The sequence below is a fragment of the Hyla sarda genome, chromosome 6, assembly GCF_029499605.1.
Source record: "Hyla sarda isolate aHylSar1 chromosome 6, aHylSar1.hap1, whole genome shotgun sequence".
In the NCBI taxonomy this organism is placed as follows: domain Eukaryota; kingdom Metazoa; phylum Chordata; class Amphibia; order Anura; family Hylidae; genus Hyla; species Hyla sarda.
Genome location: NC_079194.1, coordinates 172370975 through 172390861, shown reverse-complemented (window position 1 = coordinate 172390861; position 19887 = coordinate 172370975). Strand labels below are relative to the sequence as shown.

Sequence of the window (19887 nt, the reverse complement as noted above, 5' to 3'; positions counted from 1 at the left end):
AGGCCCCTCTTTTGGGTTTTCTCAGTAAAATGGACAGTTGGTTGGGGTTTTTATTTTATTTTTTTGGCGCAAATTCTGGAGCCGACACAAATTCTGGTGAAAAGTGCCAAATTCTGGCGCGCAACCCAACAAAACAGGGCCAATACGTGTAGTGGCAAGCAGCACAGAGAGGTACCTGGCACATACGAGAATAAGTGTGAAAAGAAGCACAGGGGAACACGTGGAACTGACTCACAGGAAGCCCGCAGCGGAGGTGCTCAGCCAAACGATCCAGCTAAGCAAAGAGACAAAGACAGGTGGCACTCACACCAGGCAGGTATGTTTATTCAGGTCTCGTAGACAGGTACAGGTAGCAGGCGGGGAGCTGTGGTGGAGGACAGGGTATGTTCAGGTCTCGTAGAAAGGTACAGGTAGCAGGCGGGGGGAGCTGTGGTGGAGGAGGGGGCTAGCTGTGGGAGAAGACGGGGTATGTTTGTTCAGGTCTCGCAGACAGGTACAGGTAGCAGGCGGGGAGCTGTGGTGGAGGACGGGGTATGTTCAGGTCTCGTAGAAAGGTACAGGTAGCAGGCTGGGGGGAGCTGTGGTGGATGATGGGGCTAGGCCCTGGGGGCTAGCTGTGGTGGACTGGGTTTGTTTAGGTGTTGTAGACAGGTAGAGGTAGCAGGCGGGGGAGCTGTCGTGAAGGACGGGGTATGTTCAGGTCTCGTAGACAGGTAGAGGTATCAGGTGGAGGACTGGGTATGTTCAGGTCTCGTAGACAGGTAGAGGTAGCAGGCGGGGGGAGCTGTGGTAGAGGACGGGGCTAGCTGTGGTGGAGGACTGGGTATGTTTGTCCAGGTCTCGTAGATAGGTAGAGGTAGCAGGCGGGGGAGCTGTGGTGGAGTACGGGGTTAGCCTCCTGGGGCTAGCTGTGGTGGAGGACTGAGTGTGTTTGTTCAGGTCTCGTAGACAGGTAGAGGTAGCAGGGGGGAGCTGTGGTGGACAATGGGGCTAGGCCCCAGGGGCTAGCTGTGGTGGACTGGGTTTGTTTAGGTGTTGTAGACAGGTAGAGGTAGCAGGCGGGGGGAGCTGTGGTGGAGGACGGGGCTAGCCTCCGGGGGCTAGCTGTGGTGGAGGACTGGGTACGTTTGTCCAGGTCTCGTAGATAGGTAGAGGTAGCAGGCGGGGGAGCTGTGGTGGAGTACGGGGTTAGCCTCCTGGGGCTAGCTGTGGTGGAGGACTGGGTGTGTTTGTTCAGGTCTCGTAGACAGGTAGAGGTAGCAGGCGGGGGAGCTGTGGTGGAGGACGGGGCTAGCCCCATCCTCCACCACAGCTCCCCCGCCTGCTAGCTGTACCTGTCTACGAGACCTGAATAAACATAACTGCCTGGTGAGTGCCGCCTGTCTTTGTCTCTTTGCTTCGCCCAATACGTATAGTAATTGTCACATGGCCAACCACTTTGTGGCAAAGCTACATGTGACTTGCAACAGTTATGCAATGTGGCTAAACACAAGTGAAATGTGTTAAAAACATTTTACCTTCAAAAATAATCTGGGCAAAATTGCTTCTACTTGTTGTAAATCCCATGCAGTTTTGTTGTGCAGTAATGTCCTGCGTGGCACACTAGGAACATGTGAACAAGGCCCCAAGAAGTTGTAGAGCTGGCAACCTAGACACACAGTGAACTGAAATAACCCTTTGATTTTAAATACCTTCCCCATTCCCCCAAATATCAACAAAGGGTTCCACCAAGCTTTCCAGATTTTTGCTCCCGATCAGTGAATCGAAACTGTAGGTTAGACTAGTTATTATAAATAACCTCCTGCCTCTCTTTGCAGACACCAATGCTGAACAAACACTTACAGTCCCTGTTGGAAGGACTGACGGCAAAGGTTTTCAGGACATACAACGCCTCGATCACTCTGCAACAGCAGCTGCAGGAACTGACAGATTGTAAGGATCCATAGCCCTGTGTGCACTGATGTTATACAAGCTGCACCAGGCTTTGTATTAAAACCTCTTGCTAATGGCTAGTTGTTAAAGTACTGCTGTTTATAGATTAACATAAATTCCCCAGATCGGGCACTGGCATAATGCATCTTTGTTAAAACAGTATATAAAATTTAATGAGTAATTCTTTGCTTGTTTTGACATAAATCGTTTGAATACCTCTGAGATATGGTAATAGATATTAAACTAGTAATTTTATTTTATATCTTAAACAAATATTGAGAGAAAACGACTGAAGTGCCTGCAGTGTGAGTATATAAATAGGATATCAACCAGTGAGAACTGTACTACTGAACACAGCTCCTAGTGATGCAAAAAACACTTTCTTGTTCCCCTGGGAACTAGAGTGATGGTCACTAGAGCTGTGATGAGGGTTATGCTGAGTTTAGTAGTCTCTGATGTTTGTGTCAAGAATCAAAGTGGTATTAATCTGGTGGAAAAGCAAAAATTATCTTAAAATAGTGAATGAAAGATATAGTGAGGTATCGTTTTAGAGTTGTCTCTATTGTTTATTAGGAGAGTTGTGCGACTTCTTAAAGGGGTACTCTGCCCCTAGACATCTTATCACGACTCCGCCCCCGTGTGACATCACACCCCGTCCCTCAATGCAAGTCTATGGGAGGGGGCGTGACAGCTGTCACGCCCCTCCCATAGACTTGCAAGCGTTCCAAAGATTCTCCCTTTTGGAAGTTGCAACAGGATTGGTGTCCAAAAATAGTAAAGAAGAAATAGCTTTTGTATTAAACCAACAATGATCTGTAAAAAGGGATTTTTTTCTCAGGTTTTTTTGTGTAGGCCTGGCTGGTAGCAACTGCAGCAAGGGTGATTGTTGACTAACGGTAGTTGTAGCCAGCATGCAACAGGCAGTAGCGGACTGGTGGGAGTGTAGCAGCCAGCATACAGCAGACAGTGGTCAACTGGTAGGAGTTTTAGTAGTGTGGTGAGCTGGGGTGTTGCTATAGTGTAGCAGGATCTGGTGGTATTAACCCTGGGGGGCAAGATATTGTTAACCCCTTAAAGTTCATGATGCCAGGATGTGGTTTTTCTGGTATGGTAACCAGTCAACCAACCCAAAACTGTTTTCAATAAAGGAATGTCCACAGCAGGAATTATGCAAGAACTGGAACTTTTACTTGAAATTCTTAAGAAACTTACAGTCATGCAGTTCCTCTAGAGGCAACCGGGACACAGGATACCTCGCAGGCTTGCTAGGACTTGTAGTATTGAGAATATCTATGCAGGCCACTATGCTACTAATATTATTCTTGAGTTGAGTAGTAGTCACTAGAATTGTAGATAGAGCTTGATAACTCACATTTGAAGTGGCTGCAGGCTCTTTAAGCTTTGGTCTAGCGGAGATGAATTTAGATAGTACAGGTATTGTGCTTGGCTGAAATCCAGGAGATAAGAGAGTTTAGAGACTACAGCCCCTTATATACTAAGGAGGCTGGACTAAAGCCCATTGGTTGCAAAGCCTGTGTCCTGTAACCAAGGAACTCTGGGTATGTCACATGACAATGTTTCACATGACTAACACTTCTGTACACATTTGTACAAACTTTATACGTAATGACAATGCATACACAATATATATATAATATTGCATTTATATGAGACAATAGAAGGTGAGCAAAGGGGTGAACCCTACAGGAGAGCCCTATGGACTGCAGGGACTCTTCCTGAGGGGACTTAGGGAGGGTACAGGACCATGTCCTGTACCGGGACACCACAGTAGCCAGTGGACAGCAGGCAGTGGTGAACTGGTGGGAGTTGTAGTAGCCAGCTCACAGCAGGGGTGGTAGTATTATCCAAACAGTGGCATCTGGCATTGTAGTTCTAAATTCCTCACTGATCTATGGCTGATTTTTTTTAGCAAACATTGCTGGCAGACAGTGTTGTTCGCCTAGGGGTGATGACAACACCTTGCACGCTGAACACTCTGCTACACTGGAAGGTGGACAAGAAAGAACACCCATGGCAAACTGCGCAAGTTCTAGCTAATGGTCTAATCTGGTGAACCACAAGTCCATGGGGTCTGGGCTCATGATGTCTGTCAAAAAAAAGGGCACAGCTTAGGTGTGCATCAACCTGGTTATTCAAGTAATGGTGTACATCTCTTTGGTGAAAATTCAGCTGCAAGTCAGCTGGGAGGGATCTGAAGGAGCAGCAGGAGCAAGATTCTCGTCCTATTGTCGGGCATCTTGACTGTCCCACACGGCCTTGTGATGCAGCTCCATGGCCAAGGCTTACTTTCTGTTTGCAGACATGGCACAGTGCCACGTTTCTGAATGTGGTAAGTTAGAAAATAATTTCCGCATGGCAGAATACCAGACAGGTACACCACCATCTGACTGTGCCCCTCCTCTGTTTTTTTTTTTTTTTTAAGCCTACAGATGCAGCAGCATCGCTGTAACCTAAGCCGATCAGACCAGCAGGCCTGTGTCTATTACGTTTGACAGATGTTGTAACCCTATCTCAGCTACGCTCTTCTTTGCTGTCACTACTGCTACCCTCCTGCTCTGAACATGCCAACTCCTCCTTATCTGGTTCCCCACCTCCTGTCCAACACTACATAGTCATTATGAAACCCCTCCTTATCATCCCCACCACTCCTCTCTTGATAAACATCTGATGTCTAATCATGGGCTCCTTGCTCCCCCTTAGCATATATACCATGCTGTGTCTTTATTGGCCCAGGAGCTGTATGGCACATAATGGTAGGCAATGATTGGATAACTTGGGGTCATGTAATCTTGCTGATAACGGCAAGATATGCAGTGCTACCCAGACATCATCTGTGTTTTCAGTACTTCCTCCTTTCATTTAGGCGCTAAAACGGCAGGTATTCCTCATCTCCTTTTCTATTACTGCTGTTGCCAGGCTTGTGCGAGCCAAGCCTGGCAATGTTCATGAGCCACCGTCAACCCAAAGTTTTAAAATTGTAAATGCCAACCATTACTATTCTAATAAATGATACCTTACTATACGTTTCATTCACTATTTTAAGATTAGATATCCCAATTTATTCTTTTTCTGTTCACTTATTCCTCCAGGTTGCATAGGGTACACAACCTTATTCACCACCAGTACTTGTTTGGTTACATTAAATTCTTCTAAATTTGTTGAGCTAACTGTTCACTTCTATATTTAATAATCTCTTCATAAAATATTCCTGATATTGGTAAACTAGGACTACTAGACTTGGTCTCCTCAGGAAGTACAGAGCTGATCAACACATATGGCTCTGGATATACCCACCAGGGCTCTGACTGACTGGTTTAGGTCCAACCATTTCCCCAGGAGAGAGGGGAGGGACAAGGACACTATTCGGCAATCATTGGCTTCTGTCTGCACATCACAAACATTAAGTGTAACCCAAATAGCCATTAGCCAGGGTACCATCACCAATGTGTGCCTTGAGGGTACCTCTTTGCCAACATCTTGTGCAGCCACGCTTAAATAAAATGTTCTTAAATAAACTGGTGTCAGCAAATATACAGATTTGTAAATTACTTCTATTTAAAAAATGTTTAGCCCTCCAGTTCTTTTCAGCTGCTGTATACTACAGAGAAAGTTGTGTACTTATTTCCAGTCATATCCGTAAGGGAAGGGTCATACAGGGCACATCCATTGTAGAAATCTGCCGCTACAAGCAGACACAGAGCTACCTGGCAGCAGCTGAGAGCTCGCTCTGCACTCCCTCTGTCACTGACTTGCGCTGCGGATTCGCCCCATGTGACCCTGCCCTAAGGAGATAAAGGAATGCTCTGGGCACAACAGATTCTCTCAGGTCTTACACTTTGTAATGGATTCTCTCTTTGTGTTTGTTGTAATGCCTAGTTCAGAACCTGATTTGACATTTGTCATAGGGATATATGGAGATGGGATAGAATTGTCATGTAGACCTTTCTGAAAATCCTTTTCTGGTACTTACTACAATTTCTGTTTTTTATCCCAGCGGAAGACACAGTCCCAGGAAAGATACTTTCATATAACAGAGCCAACAGAGCGGTTGCTATACTTTGCAACCATCAGCGGGCACCACCGAAAACATTTGATCAATCCATGGCTAATCTGAGATCCAAGGTGGGACATACATCAATATGTGACATCACTTCTTGAATGCAATCACATACTGGGTCAGTGATCTGTTAGCTCTTCTATAATGGCAGCATGACAGGCATTGTGTGATCCAGGCCACTTTATGTATTAGCATAAACACATTTACAGGGGTTTACAGTTTTATATTAATAAAAATGCCACTCTACAATAAAAAGTTAAAAACTTTCTCCAAAATTGCCTTTCGCTTTAAAAAGGTGCCATCTTTGCTGTTAAATTGGACAAACAAAATGCATAAACACTGCAAGAAAAAATGCATCATGTGATCACAGCCTAACACGGGGCAATAATTGGGTTGTTCATCTGATAATTGCTTCATGTAAAAGCACTGTAGATTGCAGACAGGACACAATTTGTTGCAACCCTTCAACTTTTGGATTGTACTAGTTGGTTTCCGATCACAGATAGCAATAGTTATCTGAAAAGAAATAAAGGGAACACTTAAACAACACAATGTAACTCCAAGTCAATTATACTTGTCACTGTGAAATCACACTGTCCACTCAGGATGCAACACTGATTGACCATCAATTTCACATGCTGTTGTGCAAATGGCACAGAAAACAGGTGGAAATTATAGGCAATTAGCAAGACAACCCCAATAAAGGAGTGGTTCTGCAGGTGGTGACCACAGACCACTTCTCAGTTCCTATGATTCTTGGCTGATGTTTTCGTCACTTTTGAATGCTGGCGGTGCTTTCACTCTAGTGGTAGCATGAGACTGAGTCTACAACCCACAAGTGGCTCAGGTAGTGCAGCTCATCCAGGATGGCACATGAATGCGATCTGTGGCAAGAAGGTTTGCTGTGTCAGCGTTGTGTCCAGAGCATGGAGGCACTACCGGGAGACAGGCCAGTACATCAGGAGATGTGGAGGAGGCCGTAAGAGGGCCACAACCCAGCAGCAGGACTGCCATCTCTGCCTTTGTGCAAGGCGGTGCAGGAGGAGCACTGCCAGAGCCCTGCAAAATGACCTCCAGCAGGCCACAAATGTGCATATGTCCAGCCAAACGGTGAGAAACAGACTCCATGAGGGTGGTATGAGGGCCTGATGTCCACAGGTGGGGGTTGTGCTTACAACCAAATGCCGTGCAGGACGTTTGGCATTTGCCAGAGAACACAAAGATTGGCAAATTCACCACTGGCACCCTGTGCTCTTCACAGATGAAAACAGGTTCACATTTACTACATGTGACAGTCTGGAGACGCCGTGGAAAACGTTCTGCTGCCTGCAACATGCTCCAGCATGACAGTTTTGGCAGTGGGTCAGTAATGGTGTAGGGTGGCATTTCTTTGTGGGGGGCCACACAGCCCTCCATGTGCTTGCCAGAGGTAGCCTGACTGCCATTAGGTACCGAGATGAGATTCTCAGACCCCTTGTAAGACCATATGCTGGTGCGGTTGGCCCTGTGTTCCTCCTAATGCTAGACCTCATGTGGCGGGAGCGTGTCAGCAGTTCCTGCAAGAGGAAGGCATTGATGCTATGGACTGGCCCGCCTGTTCCCCAGACCTAAGTCCGATTGAGCACATCTGGGACATAATCTTGCTCCATCCACAAACGCCACGTTGCACCACTGACTGTACAGGAGTTGGCGCATGCCCAGGCATTCTAGGGAGGATATATGTGGAGGCCACACCCACTACTGAGCCTCATTTTGACATTACATCAAAGTTGGATCAGCCTGTAGTGTGGTTTTCCATTTTGATTTTGAGTGCGACTCCATATCCATACCTCCATGGGTTGATACATTTCCACTGATAATTTTTGTGGGATTTTGTTGTCAGCACATTCAACTATGTAAAGATGAAAGTATTTCATACGATTAGTTCATTCATTCAGATATAGGATGTGTTATCTTAGTGTTCCCTTTTTTGAGCAGTGTACATTAAAGCTGAATAATGTATGATCCTGGTATGTCTTCTAGATTGATGCCAAAAAAGAACAGATTTCATTGGCGAAGAAGGAACTGAAAGAAGTCAAGAAAGAAGCTAAAGAAAATGACACTGAGAAGCTCAGGAAGTATGTAATCTGCCCACACTTAAGATTTATCAATCTGTGGTATAATAAGATTCTTATTGTTAGCCATAGCAACCAATTACAGCACAGCTTTCATTTCTCCTCTTGCTCTGGTAAAATGAAAGCAGAGATGTGATTGGTTGCAATATTTAATAGAGGATCGAACTATAAGACAGTCCTGTCCCTAAATGTCCTCTTTATAGGATTAAGATTGTGGTTTACAGTACTCACAAAATGTATATTGCAGCTAATTGTAGGGGATGCACAGTGGTAGTTATGGCTACATATGATACTGTGAGATAAATGAATGCTCCCCTGTACTTTCTGCTGGAGCCTAATTCTATACTGGTCTACTGAATGGAGCCGATGCATATCATGCAATATACTTGTGATCATGGACTGCTCTATATCACTTCTGAAGAACTAAGTTTGCCATACAGATTAGAGGACTGTCAGCCAAATGCTTCAATGGGCCACAGCTGTTTCCCACAATATCTCCCCCCATATGTGAGAACATGGTAGAGCTCCACCATAACGCTCTGCATTAAAGCAACTTGGAAAATAATTTACTCCATATCTATGGATAGAATACATGATTGCTATTTCTTCCCTCATCTCATAGAGTTGTGGAAAGCAAGAAGAAAACAGTCATGAGAGCGGAAGAACAGCTAATGAAATTGGAGGTGCAAGCAACTGACAGAGAAGAGAACAAGCAGATTGCCTTGAGCACCTCCAAACTAAATTATCTGGATCCCAGGATTTCGGTGGCTTGGTAAGTCATGGCTAATGGGGCCCATAAGCTATTCCTTCCAGCCTTCTTCTTCACTCATAAACATGCTCACATGGTTCAAGGAGTTCTTCTGTGAAAACAAAGTATCCCAAATGATGTTGAACGGTCAGAAGTTTGGGAAATAGTTGTTTTGTCCTAAAGGCGAACATTGCCCAATTTGCTTCAGCCAAACACAGCACCAATGTCACGTGAGAATAGAATAAGAGATGGGAAGACATGGTGTTGGTGCTAGTTTAGCAATGGAAGATGAAGTCAGATAACTGATAAGACATCAGGGTAACCTAGAATACTTAACAAGCAAGATCACATGCAGGGGAACACCTAGAATATTTGGCACCCTGGGCAGATCCAATATCTTCTAGCCCCCCCCCCCCCTCCCCTTCCTTCACCGGAGCTATACTGCTACTGCATAACACAAATTATACAGACTATTTAATGACCATTTAGCAGTGGATACCAGCAGTGACTCGCAAGTGACGTCTTCTTGGAGTCATTCTTTCCTTTTCTTCTCAAAACCTACATGACGACTTCTTACAGATATCTTTTCCAGAAAAACATCTATGCTTTCTTTTTTACAAAGGCATCCCACCTTTATGCAATATACCCATCTATAGTCTCTTAAGCGATAATGCCCCCCTTGGTGCCCCAAACAGTACAAGTGGGTAGTTAAGTTGGTCCCCTATTAAGTTTGTCTCCCAAAGCACATAGGTAGTAGGCAGGTAGCCTCCTCAGTAGGCAAGTGAGCCTCCCCAGTGAGCAGCAAATCCCCCTCAATTAGACAGGTAGCTTCACCAATAGGCAATAAATCTCCCTAAATAAATAAATGTATATACTCACTCCTCTCCTATTCAGAGTAGCAGTAGTTGGACTGCCTTCTTCCTCCTCTGCTCTGATGGACATGTGACACCACTGCCTGCGCCAAGGTAGAGGTCCAAGGTGTTCGCCTCAGCCTGAAGCGGTCTTCAGGCTGCATACTATACCATTAGCTTGAGCTCACAGACCTGGGAATCCCGGATAAGTTTCCTGGATTCCCTGGTTAGCAAGCAAATTATAATGTGGGTGGTTTGACTTGGGGCGGACCACCCCTCCATGAGTATGCCATTAATCACCAGATAATACTATGCATGCAGCTGTGGCCACCATTTTAGGAAGAGGAGTTGAAAACAGAACATCTGTCAGGGTCAGAGGCCATTACATAAGAATAATCGCCAAAGCAAGACTCAAGTGTATATACGTATATATTGGTGAAAAATCATCCAAAAAAACATACAATCCGCTGTTGCAGCATGTTTTGAAACAACCTGTAACTACATGTCGCCCTAACTTTTACATTACATTAGCCTTCAAAACCAGTGATTGGATACACACCTAGGTACCTAGCAGGGTTATACAGGGCCTTAGGGGTCTTAGGCAGGGTTATAACAAATAATTTCATGTGTGCAATTTGGCAGATATTAGGTTGACTGGCTTTTCAGATGGAGTCTACCAGAATTACAACAAAGACACTGTCTAAAATAAATGGTTTGGGCATTTTGTGTTCAGTGGTAAATGTGGTAAAATTTGCTTTTACAGTACATCAGTCAGGACTTACATATGCTATCCCGAGAGTGAGCTGGTTCTTGTAGTTCCAGCTGATGGCGAGCTTAGGTTAAGGTAGCTGAAGTGAGGTTGATGCCCCTGCAGTACACACACCAGTAGTAGTACACCCAGAAGAAAATAGGACCCAAAGCAAAGATTGAAATCCGCTTTTTATTAAGATTTAATTTACAAATCTGTTTCTTTCTGGAGCCAGTTGATATATCAAGTTTTTTCCTGGATAACCCCTTTAATGTTATGTCAGTGCAGTTAGTTTCCTGGTCACATATGGAGATTTGAAGAAATGCCAGTGAGTCGTGCAGTTCAAAAGGTAACTTTGAGTAACAGGTCATCCATAAACAGTATGTGGAGACTCAGTAATTGAACAGTTTTCAATTCTAATGTGAAGGAAACAGCAACAGGTGGTGCCTTGGTGCAGAGTTAACCTGTAAAAGTCAGTAGGCGTTCTGAGCAAGTTTCTAAGATGTTGAAAGTTCCTGAGGTGGTAGAAAAGGCCCAAACCTGACCGGAGGTCCACTAAGGATTCAGATTATTAAGAAGTACTTGACAAAATGTTACTCAGGCTAGAAGTAGTGATGCTGGTATTTTCTCAAATGCTGCAGAAGAATTTTCCCTCAGGACATAGCGAAGATGGTACAGAGGTTAATTCCTTATAGGATCCAGGCTTTGTCCTATGCGCCACTTTCTGATGACTAATGCGCGATGCTTCTTTTACTCTGCATACTACACTTAATCTGTTGGTTAATTGAGTATGAAACAGGGAAACAAGGATTTTATAGACTTTTTGTCAACCAATCCCCTTTTCCACATAGCCCTAAATATTAACTCCCTAGTTTGAACTAGTTTGGGTAACTGTGTGTGTAGAAAGTTCATGTCATCTGTGTTAAACACAAAGGTTAACCCCACATCAGATAATTATTCACAGTGCATGGCTCTGACAGCCAAGGGTTATCCAGGAGGAAGTATTTTTTTTTTTTTTTTTTGGCTGAGGCATCTTTATTTAAAAAAAAAAAAAAAAAACTGTACCTAACTTCTGCGCTCCCATTGCTTCTGGTCTACCATGCTCTCATCTTCCGAGTGCTGGAGCCCAATACGTCAATGGCCAATCACTGGCTACAGAGGTAACTTTGACATTTGTGCCCTAGCACCAGGAAGAGGACCGCGGCTAGTTTGGATAAGTTAGTGGGGAAAGACCACTGCATCTAGTGATTGGCTGAGGGGCAATTGGGGATAACCCCTTTTAAGGTGGGGTTTAGGTGCATCCATATAAACATGACTTTATCGCACCTTGTGGCATTGTGTATGTAGTGACCACATGGGAGAGACTGAAACCTTCTGTGAGTGACAATGGATGTCTGGGCCTAGTCAACGACCAAGGAGCCAGCTTAAGTGACTGTAGCCGGATGAGGAATTAAAGGGGTTGTACAGCCTAAACTAACCAATCCGCTATCCACAAGATGGATGAATGTGAGCAGGTGCCGTCTACCACATGTGCTTCTCACTGAGAGCCGGGGTCCCGTTCTTGAGATCGCAGGGGGTCACAGTGGTCTAACCCCCTGAGATCAGCTACTTATCCCCTATCCTGTGGATAGGGGATAAGTTAGTTTTGGCTGGACAGCCCCTTTAATACTGTGAATCCACAGTGTTAGGATGGAAAGGCTAAAATTGTTAGGCAAATCCTGGAACTAAAGGCCCTCAGGGGTCACTTATAAGAGAGATACAGAAGAGTCTGTGCAAGCGAAGCAGTGACTGTTTATTTAGCATTTGTATAGCCCTTAGCAAGTTCAGCATCATACTAGAACTGGTTGTCCCATGGCTTGAAATTCTAAAGTGTTCTACATTGGAGGAAAAAAGGGTTTGAGTCTACAGAGGCCCAGCCAGTGGAAAACTGAATAGAGACTGTATTATTGCTTATCCTGTAAGTTGGAATGGTGTAGGGAGCACCCAAAGTTAGTGAACTGTTGTCACTGTTGTACTGTTGAATTATGTTGGCTAAAATTGGTCAGGGGCCACACTCTGAATATAATTCAAGCATTGGCGATGTTAATTTTATTTTTTAACTGTAATTTTTATTAAAGATTTTCAAAATGGAAATGGAGCAGAAATGGAGAATCATACCAGATACAACCGGCAACCAAATCCAGCATACAATGGAGCAGAACGCAGAAATTACTCATAACCATGTAACATCTAGATTCCGCAACACATAGCCAGGAGAGAACAAATAAACACAAACAAGTAGAAAGAATTCAACAAATAATTGAGGACTCCAGAGAGGAGCGCAAAACTTCAGAAAGAAAAACAAAAAACTCAAGACCAACATGAAAACACAGAACACCACCACACCTGGAAAAGGAAGGGAGGGAGGGGAAGAGACACAAGGTGAAAGGAAAAAGGGGAGAGGGTAAAAGGGGGGGGGGGAGCAGACTCTAGGAGTCGATCCCACGGATCCCAAACAGAGAGAAACAATGGTATATTATTATTCATAGAAGCAGTAAGGGACTAAAGGGATTGGATCTCGCGTATACGGGCCAAAAGCTCAGTCAGAGGAAGCGTCCGCTTCCAGTTTTTAGCAATCAGCATCTTGGCTGCCAAAACAATATGCAGAAAAAGTTTAAACGTTTTTTTGGACAGGACCCTAGGGGACAAGTGCAGAAGGTGACCAGCCACCATCCTCCAATATCCCACTATAAGCGGGCAAGATCAACAGATATGAAATGTAGACCCAATCCCCACCTCGCCAGCATTGTGGAGGTATAGAAGGGTTCAGTCTGTTAAGGAGTTCAGGTGTATGGTACCATCCCCATGAACATTTTAAATTGGGTTTCTGTGTAGGCGGTACAAATCAAAGCCTTCGAGGCCCGATCCCAAATCACCCGCCATTGTGGGACAGTAATACTGGTATTCAAAACCTCCTCCCAGCGGCCCATATAACGGTGCGCAGGGTCAGTGCCGTCCAAAGGAGAATTAAGAATAGAATAAATAGCTGAAAGGAGGCCTTTCACCTGTGGCCCCTGCCTCCACAGTTGCTCAAAGCCTGTGGGCCGAAAAGCAACCGTGGACCCCAAAATAGAAAGCATAAAATGACTAAGTTGGAGGTAATGGAACCACTCGGAGGAAGGAAGATCATTCCTAGACACCAATTGATCGAAGGGCAGGAGGGCACGGGAGCGAAAATGAACTACAGTAGCTTGGTATGTGTTTTAGGTCAAAATACAGGTATCACAGGATGATCACACTGAAATAGTACCATAGTACAGTGCTTGCACACACCATCTCTGCAACTTGTAATGGGGGTCACTGAGGGGGTGTCCACAAGGATCAGTAGGGCACAGTCAGACTAAGGGGTTTCTATCACTTCATTTCTTCCAGTGGCTCTTTAGCAGACATGCGCTCACAGACTGAAAAGCTTCTGCAATATTACAACACTTCAAGTAGCTCTTCACTTGACAAAATACTCTCCCTTCCTGTGATCCTAAAATTGTTCCTTATTGAAACACTTGCCCTAAAAAGTGACCCTGCAGTCCTGAGGTATTTGCCTTTGTATATGTATACAAGTCTGGTGTAACTGTGCAAACTTCATCTAGTGGGTGGAGCTGTGTTAGGGGATATCCCCTAGTGGGTGGAGCTGTGGTAGGGGAGGGCCTCTAGTGGGTGGAGCTGTGGTAGGGGAGGGCCTCTAGTGAGTGGAGCTGTGGTAGGGGAGAGCCTCTAGTGGGTGGAGCTGTGGTAGAAGATAGCCTCTAGTGGGTGGAGCTGTGGTTGGGGATAGCCTCTAGTGGCTGGAGCTTGTGGTAGGGGATAGCCTCTCTTGACTCTCACTACTGGCCGGGCAGACCAGCTTTTCCAGGGCAAACTCTGCTAGTTGCGGCCATAAATCAAGTTTGGCTGCCCAGAAGTCCAGCGGATCTTCAATATTTGTTGGCATGGCGATGTCAAGGTATGCCACCACCTGCTGGTTCAGGTCCTGCTCCATGTCTACCTGCTGCTGACGAGTTGCTTCACTATGCAGGTGAAGAAAGCTACTCATCAGTGACTGTAGACTCAGGCTGCTGCTGATGGAGCTGGTACTGCTCCTCCCACCCCTCCCCAGCAGCCATGCCAGTGGAAGGTCAGCGCAGAGGGCCCCCCCCGAGTCAGACCTACGAGTGGATGGACCATGTCGCCGATAGGCATCGGCCAACTGACTACGTAGGATCTCTCTTTAGTAGGTCAGTTTGTCCTCCCTCTCAGTGGGTGTAAAAAAGGCCCCCATTTTGGGACGGTAGCGAGAGTCCAATAAGGTGGAGAGCCAGAAGTCATCCCGCTGACTAATTTAGACAATTCGGGGGTCACTACGCAAGCAACTGAGCATGCATCGTGCCATTTGCGCCAGTGACTCAGAGGGACTACCTGCCTCCATCTCCACTGCATACTGCCTGGGTCCTCTGTCTCGCCTTCCTCATAACCCTCTAGCTCCTCTGGCTGCTCCTGCTCCTCCTCTCCTGTCCGATGACTAGAAACACCAGCCATCTCATCCAACCTAAACTGTGCTCCACTCTGCCCCTCATCATCCTCCTCCTCCAGTTCAGCCCCCACAGGGCTCATGTAGCCTTGAGATGTAGGTGCAACGTCTCCATTGCCGTGACCAGCCATGGTTTCAATCATTTGTTGTAGGAAATGTAGGAGTGGAATTACGTTGTTCATGCCGTAATACAGGCGACTTACAAATAATGTGGCTTCCTCACGTATGAGCTGCTACTGGTTCACATTGAAGTTGCACAGGGGAGTACTCCTATCTGCTTGGATCATCAAGAAATTGGTGATTGCTTTTCTTTGTTCGTATAGTCTGACCAACATATGGAGGGTGGAATTCCAACATGTGGCAACGTCACAAATAAGGCTATGTTGTGGGATACCGTTTTGACGCTGCAGCTCAAGGAAGGTGTGCTTGGCGGTGTACGAGTGGCTAAAGTGCTTGCACAGTTTCCTTGCCATTGTCAGGATGTTTTGCAAATGGGGTGAAGACTTCAGGAACTGCTTGATAACCAGATTCAACACGTGTGTCATGCAGGGCGCATGTTTCACACTTCCTTGTCGCAGCGCAGACACGATGTTCTTCCCGTTGTCGGTCACCATGGTTCCCATTTCCAGATTTCGTGGAGTAAGCCATACTCTGATTTCTTGACGAATTAATTTTAGTTATTAATTTTTTTTATGTTCTTTCCCCATAGGTGCAAGAAATGGGATGTAAGCCTGGAGAAAATCTACAATAAGACCTATCGGGACAAGTTTAATTGGGCCATTTATATGACAGACACGGACTTTGTCTTTTAACAATTGACAATTCATATACCTTGTTTTATTCTGCACTTGTAACACTGATTTTAATAGCACTAAACAGGACCACAAAACTTTTGTGGGATTTTTATACTTCCGTTTTTATATGTATGTGTGTCAATAAAACTTGACAAGATTTAAAAAAAATTTAATTAAACCTATATTGTTTCCACCATATGTTACACTGCTTTATTGTTTTGTTAGAAATACTTTACATTTAAATCTAGAAACACAACCTATGCTGAGAGAACATCCTCTTCTCGCCAGGGAAATCCTATATCTGGTTATCTAATAAGTGTCTCCGCACCATTAGAGTGGTACTGATGTTTGTTGAAGAGGTTTGGTTTACAGGCAGTGGTCATGAAAGGGTTGTATAGCACTTCTCTTCCACCCAATATGACATCAGGTGTGGAGATGCTGCTGTACAGTAGGTTGGACATTTACCAAGGCAACCATTATATGACTGGCAGATATCCTACTTGTGTCCTATTCTAATAGTAACATACCTGTAAAAATTATTCTTTATATTTTCTATTGCATCTCCGTCCCACCTGTTTTGCAGAAGTCCTTCTCCACCACCTAGCCAAAAAGTTCAATGGAGCATATGGAACCAAAGCATTGGGAGAAAAGAATGTGTTTTACTACACAAATCATGTTGACTTGTTGGGATCAACTCACTAGTTTCACAGGTTTAAGAGGCCAAACATCCCCCTTTGAGCTATGAAGCTTTCACTTTAACTATGGGTATAGCTGAAATGGTCAGTGTGTCCAGAGAGAGACTAGTCTGTTCAATGTTAGGGTCCTTTCTATTATGAGGCTGCCTTGGCATGGCAGATGGGTTTACACAGGTTGATCAAGATGTGTGCCAAGAACCTTAATTTTAGGTGTATAGTAAATATTGCCGTGATCAGTGTTCACATGTGTTTGCGGGGTGCTAAAGGAAACCTCCAATTTCTGAGAGAATCACTCAGTGATGAATTAAAATACTACTTCCAACTTTATTACAAATCCTTTAAAATGTCCGGTGGACTACACACAGGGTAAAAACAGACAGGGTGCTGCTGTATTTTTGTGAGTCACATGGCCATGGTTATGTGTTTGTGAAGGTGCAGATCAGCTTTATTTTTTGCATTGTACATACAGAGGTCAGCTTGTTTAGTGAGGTCACCTTGACACAGCAGATGGGCTTAGACAATTTGACCAGAGGTAGGGCGCTGCAGACATGGGCAAATAGCTAACAGGAAGCAAAAACAAATCGTACCTTTTATCTTGATGGACGGCTGTTTTCAGTTATAAAATAGTTTTTATTACTTGAATGCTCAAATGCCATTGAGACAGTACACCACCTCGCTTCCACACTCGGCCATTCTTTCACTACCTAATGTACAGGGCTCGGTTGTAGAAGCCAAGCCTTGTACATCAATTATGCAGGGAAAGATGGCGGATGGGAAGGAGGCAGTATGCTGCTGCAGCTGGGCACCACCTCTATGGCACCTGAGCTTGCAATTAAATGAGTGATTTTATGACTATAAAGGTACAATGTTTCATACCCTGTTGGCTACCCATCTGTGTCTCCCACTCCATACTTTGTACACAGCTGACTGATTTCCTTTGAATAGATGAATAATTTAGAGGTTCATTACTTCTATATTTAGTATTCACATTTGTCATAGCATTTGCAGTGTTATTTACAAAATCAAATTTGTTAACAAGGGTCCAGATTTTAGCAGTAGCTGACCAGGCAGGGCTGCCATTATTTTAGGCCTATTAGTTAACTCCTTTAGGTCTCCTTTACACACTGGTTCTTAATTTCCCCCCCCCCCCCTAAACTATTGCCTTTTAGCTAAGATCTGGGTCCATGTGACATATTGGTAAAGGAGGGTGTTTGCAGGATATTGTATTGCATTTAAAGGGTTGCATTGGACTTAAAGGGGTACTCCGCCCCTAGACATCTTATCCCCTATCCAAAGGATAGGGGATAAGATGTCAGATCGCGGGGGTCCCGCTGCTGGGGACCCCTGGGATCTCTGCTGCAGGACCCACCTGTTGCGGCTCCCAGCAGCGCTGGAGGCTCTCATCCTAACGCCTCCCGACCACGGTGATGTGAGATCGTGACTTCATGACTCCGCCCCTCGTGACACACCCCGACCCTCAATGCAAGTCTATGGGAGGGGGCGGGACCACCGCGATCTGACATCTTATCCCCTATCCTTTGGAAAGGGAATAAGATGTCTAGGGGCGGAGTACCCCCTTTAAATACATCTGAACAAGTTTGCTATAAAGTAAGCAGCCATATTTAGATGCTGCCCCTAATAAGAGATTTGAGCTGTGTTAATAAAGACCTTCTTTTTTAAATCAGACCAAAAGGCAACATGTAGAATTTGCCAAGTGACTGGGTAATAGAATTAGAACCCTCCGGCCTTCTCTGTGAATTGGCAAACTCAACATATTAAACCACCATTATTTATCATCACTATCCGAGGTGCCCCTGCCAGGATGCGGAGTCCTAAAGGGGTTAGCCCATGAATACAAGTTATTCCCTATCCTCAGAATAGGAAATAACTGTCTGATCATGGGGAGGGGTAACTGCTGGACCTACCTGGCATCTCCAGAGCAGAGAACAGTACCTTCCCTTAGAATGGAGCGACGGTCACACATTCTTACCTCCACACCATTTATTCTGTATGGGAGCCACTGAAGACAGCAGAACCCTGTAATAGACCATCTTGGGCAATTCTCTTAGCAACCGCCGCTCCATTCTCAGAGGAAACTCTGTTCCCTGTGCGAGAGCTTGTGGGGGGCTCCCAGAATTCGGACCCCCTGGGATCAGAGAGTTATTCCCTATCCTGAGGCTAAGAAATAACTTTTATTTATCAGCAAACAACTTTATAGAGGTCACACACACCAACCAAGAAAACCAGTAATGTAAAAGGGGTAACACTTTAACATATATATAGATTTAGACATACATTAACAGCTACAGAAAAAGTGGAGGGGGTATGGTAGATACAGCCGCATGGAATACAGGGGAATACAAACATATATATATATATATATATATATATATATATATATATATATATATTTACCAAAGGAATATCACAATACCGGAGAGAGGATTAAAGGGCATCCACAAGGCTGATATAAGCAAACAGTGGGCCGAAACATGACCTAAAGAGTATAAAACAAAACATACAAACACATAAATTGAACAGAGACCAAATCAGACCATCCTGCCATGCACTGCCTACCTACCACCTCCAATTCAAATGTACGTTTCGCTTGTGCTTCATCAGGGGGCATGTCCAACTTTATAGAGGTGCCCTTCAACTAGAGTAATCCATAAATAAAGATGTATTGTATGGGTATATTCACACACTGTAAATACACATGAATATAATATTTTAAGAGAAATACATGGTGTATAATGTATTCTTTAAAATAAAAAAACACAATCATTGCTTTTCCCAGACTTCTGAATAGTAACTTCCTGTCACTACACAACATGAGTTATAATTCAGGAGCCTCGGGAAGCTGTGTGCTGAGTAACAGTTAATATTTATGCCTGACAGGTGTTTCAGAGCTAAGCATAGTGGATCTACTAAACTGTATACATTAGGAAATGGGTACAGGCCTGAATAGAGTTGTACCATTTTGAGTTTTGCCTTTACTCATATCAATTTAGAGTTACATTTTGAAAGTTGCATATAAGGATCTGGCCAGCAGATGGCAGTGTGAACAATACTCAATCCAGCAGTGAGGAATTATCAATTCTGCAATGAATAAAAATCCTTTCTGATGAAATAAAGTATTTGGTTTTACACAAAAACTCCATAATCCTTAACAGATTTTACCACAAAGACACATTTACACTGGTGCATTATGTGAATTTGATGTCCTGTTTGAGAGCTATACACTCACTGGCCATTATTAGGCATGCCTTGCTAGTACCAGGTTGGACCCCCTTTTGCCTTGATTCTTTGTGGCATACTATCTACAAGGTGCTGGAAACATTACTTTGGTTTATATGGACATGATTGCTGCATATCCATGATGCA

At 44.5% G+C, this 19887-nt stretch overlaps 1 protein-coding gene across 4 annotated transcripts in view; it reads left to right on the top strand.

The window, feature by feature from the left end:
• LOC130276433 (DNA topoisomerase I, mitochondrial-like) overlaps positions 1-15998 on the top strand; it is a 224744-nt gene extending 208746 nt beyond the window's left edge. For all 4 annotated transcript variants that reach the window (XM_056525812.1, XM_056525815.1, XM_056525814.1 and 1 more), the window contains exons 16-20: positions 1818-1932; positions 5948-6075; positions 8033-8127; positions 8747-8896; positions 15724-15998. In XM_056525812.1, coding sequence (XP_056381787.1) covers positions 1818-1932; positions 5948-6075; positions 8033-8127; positions 8747-8896; positions 15724-15826 — 591 coding nt within the window. In that variant the 3' untranslated portion in view covers positions 15827-15998. The remainder of the gene's footprint in view (positions 1-1817; positions 1933-5947; positions 6076-8032; positions 8128-8746; positions 8897-15723) is intronic.
• The last annotated feature ends 3889 nt before the right edge of the window (positions 15999-19887 follow it).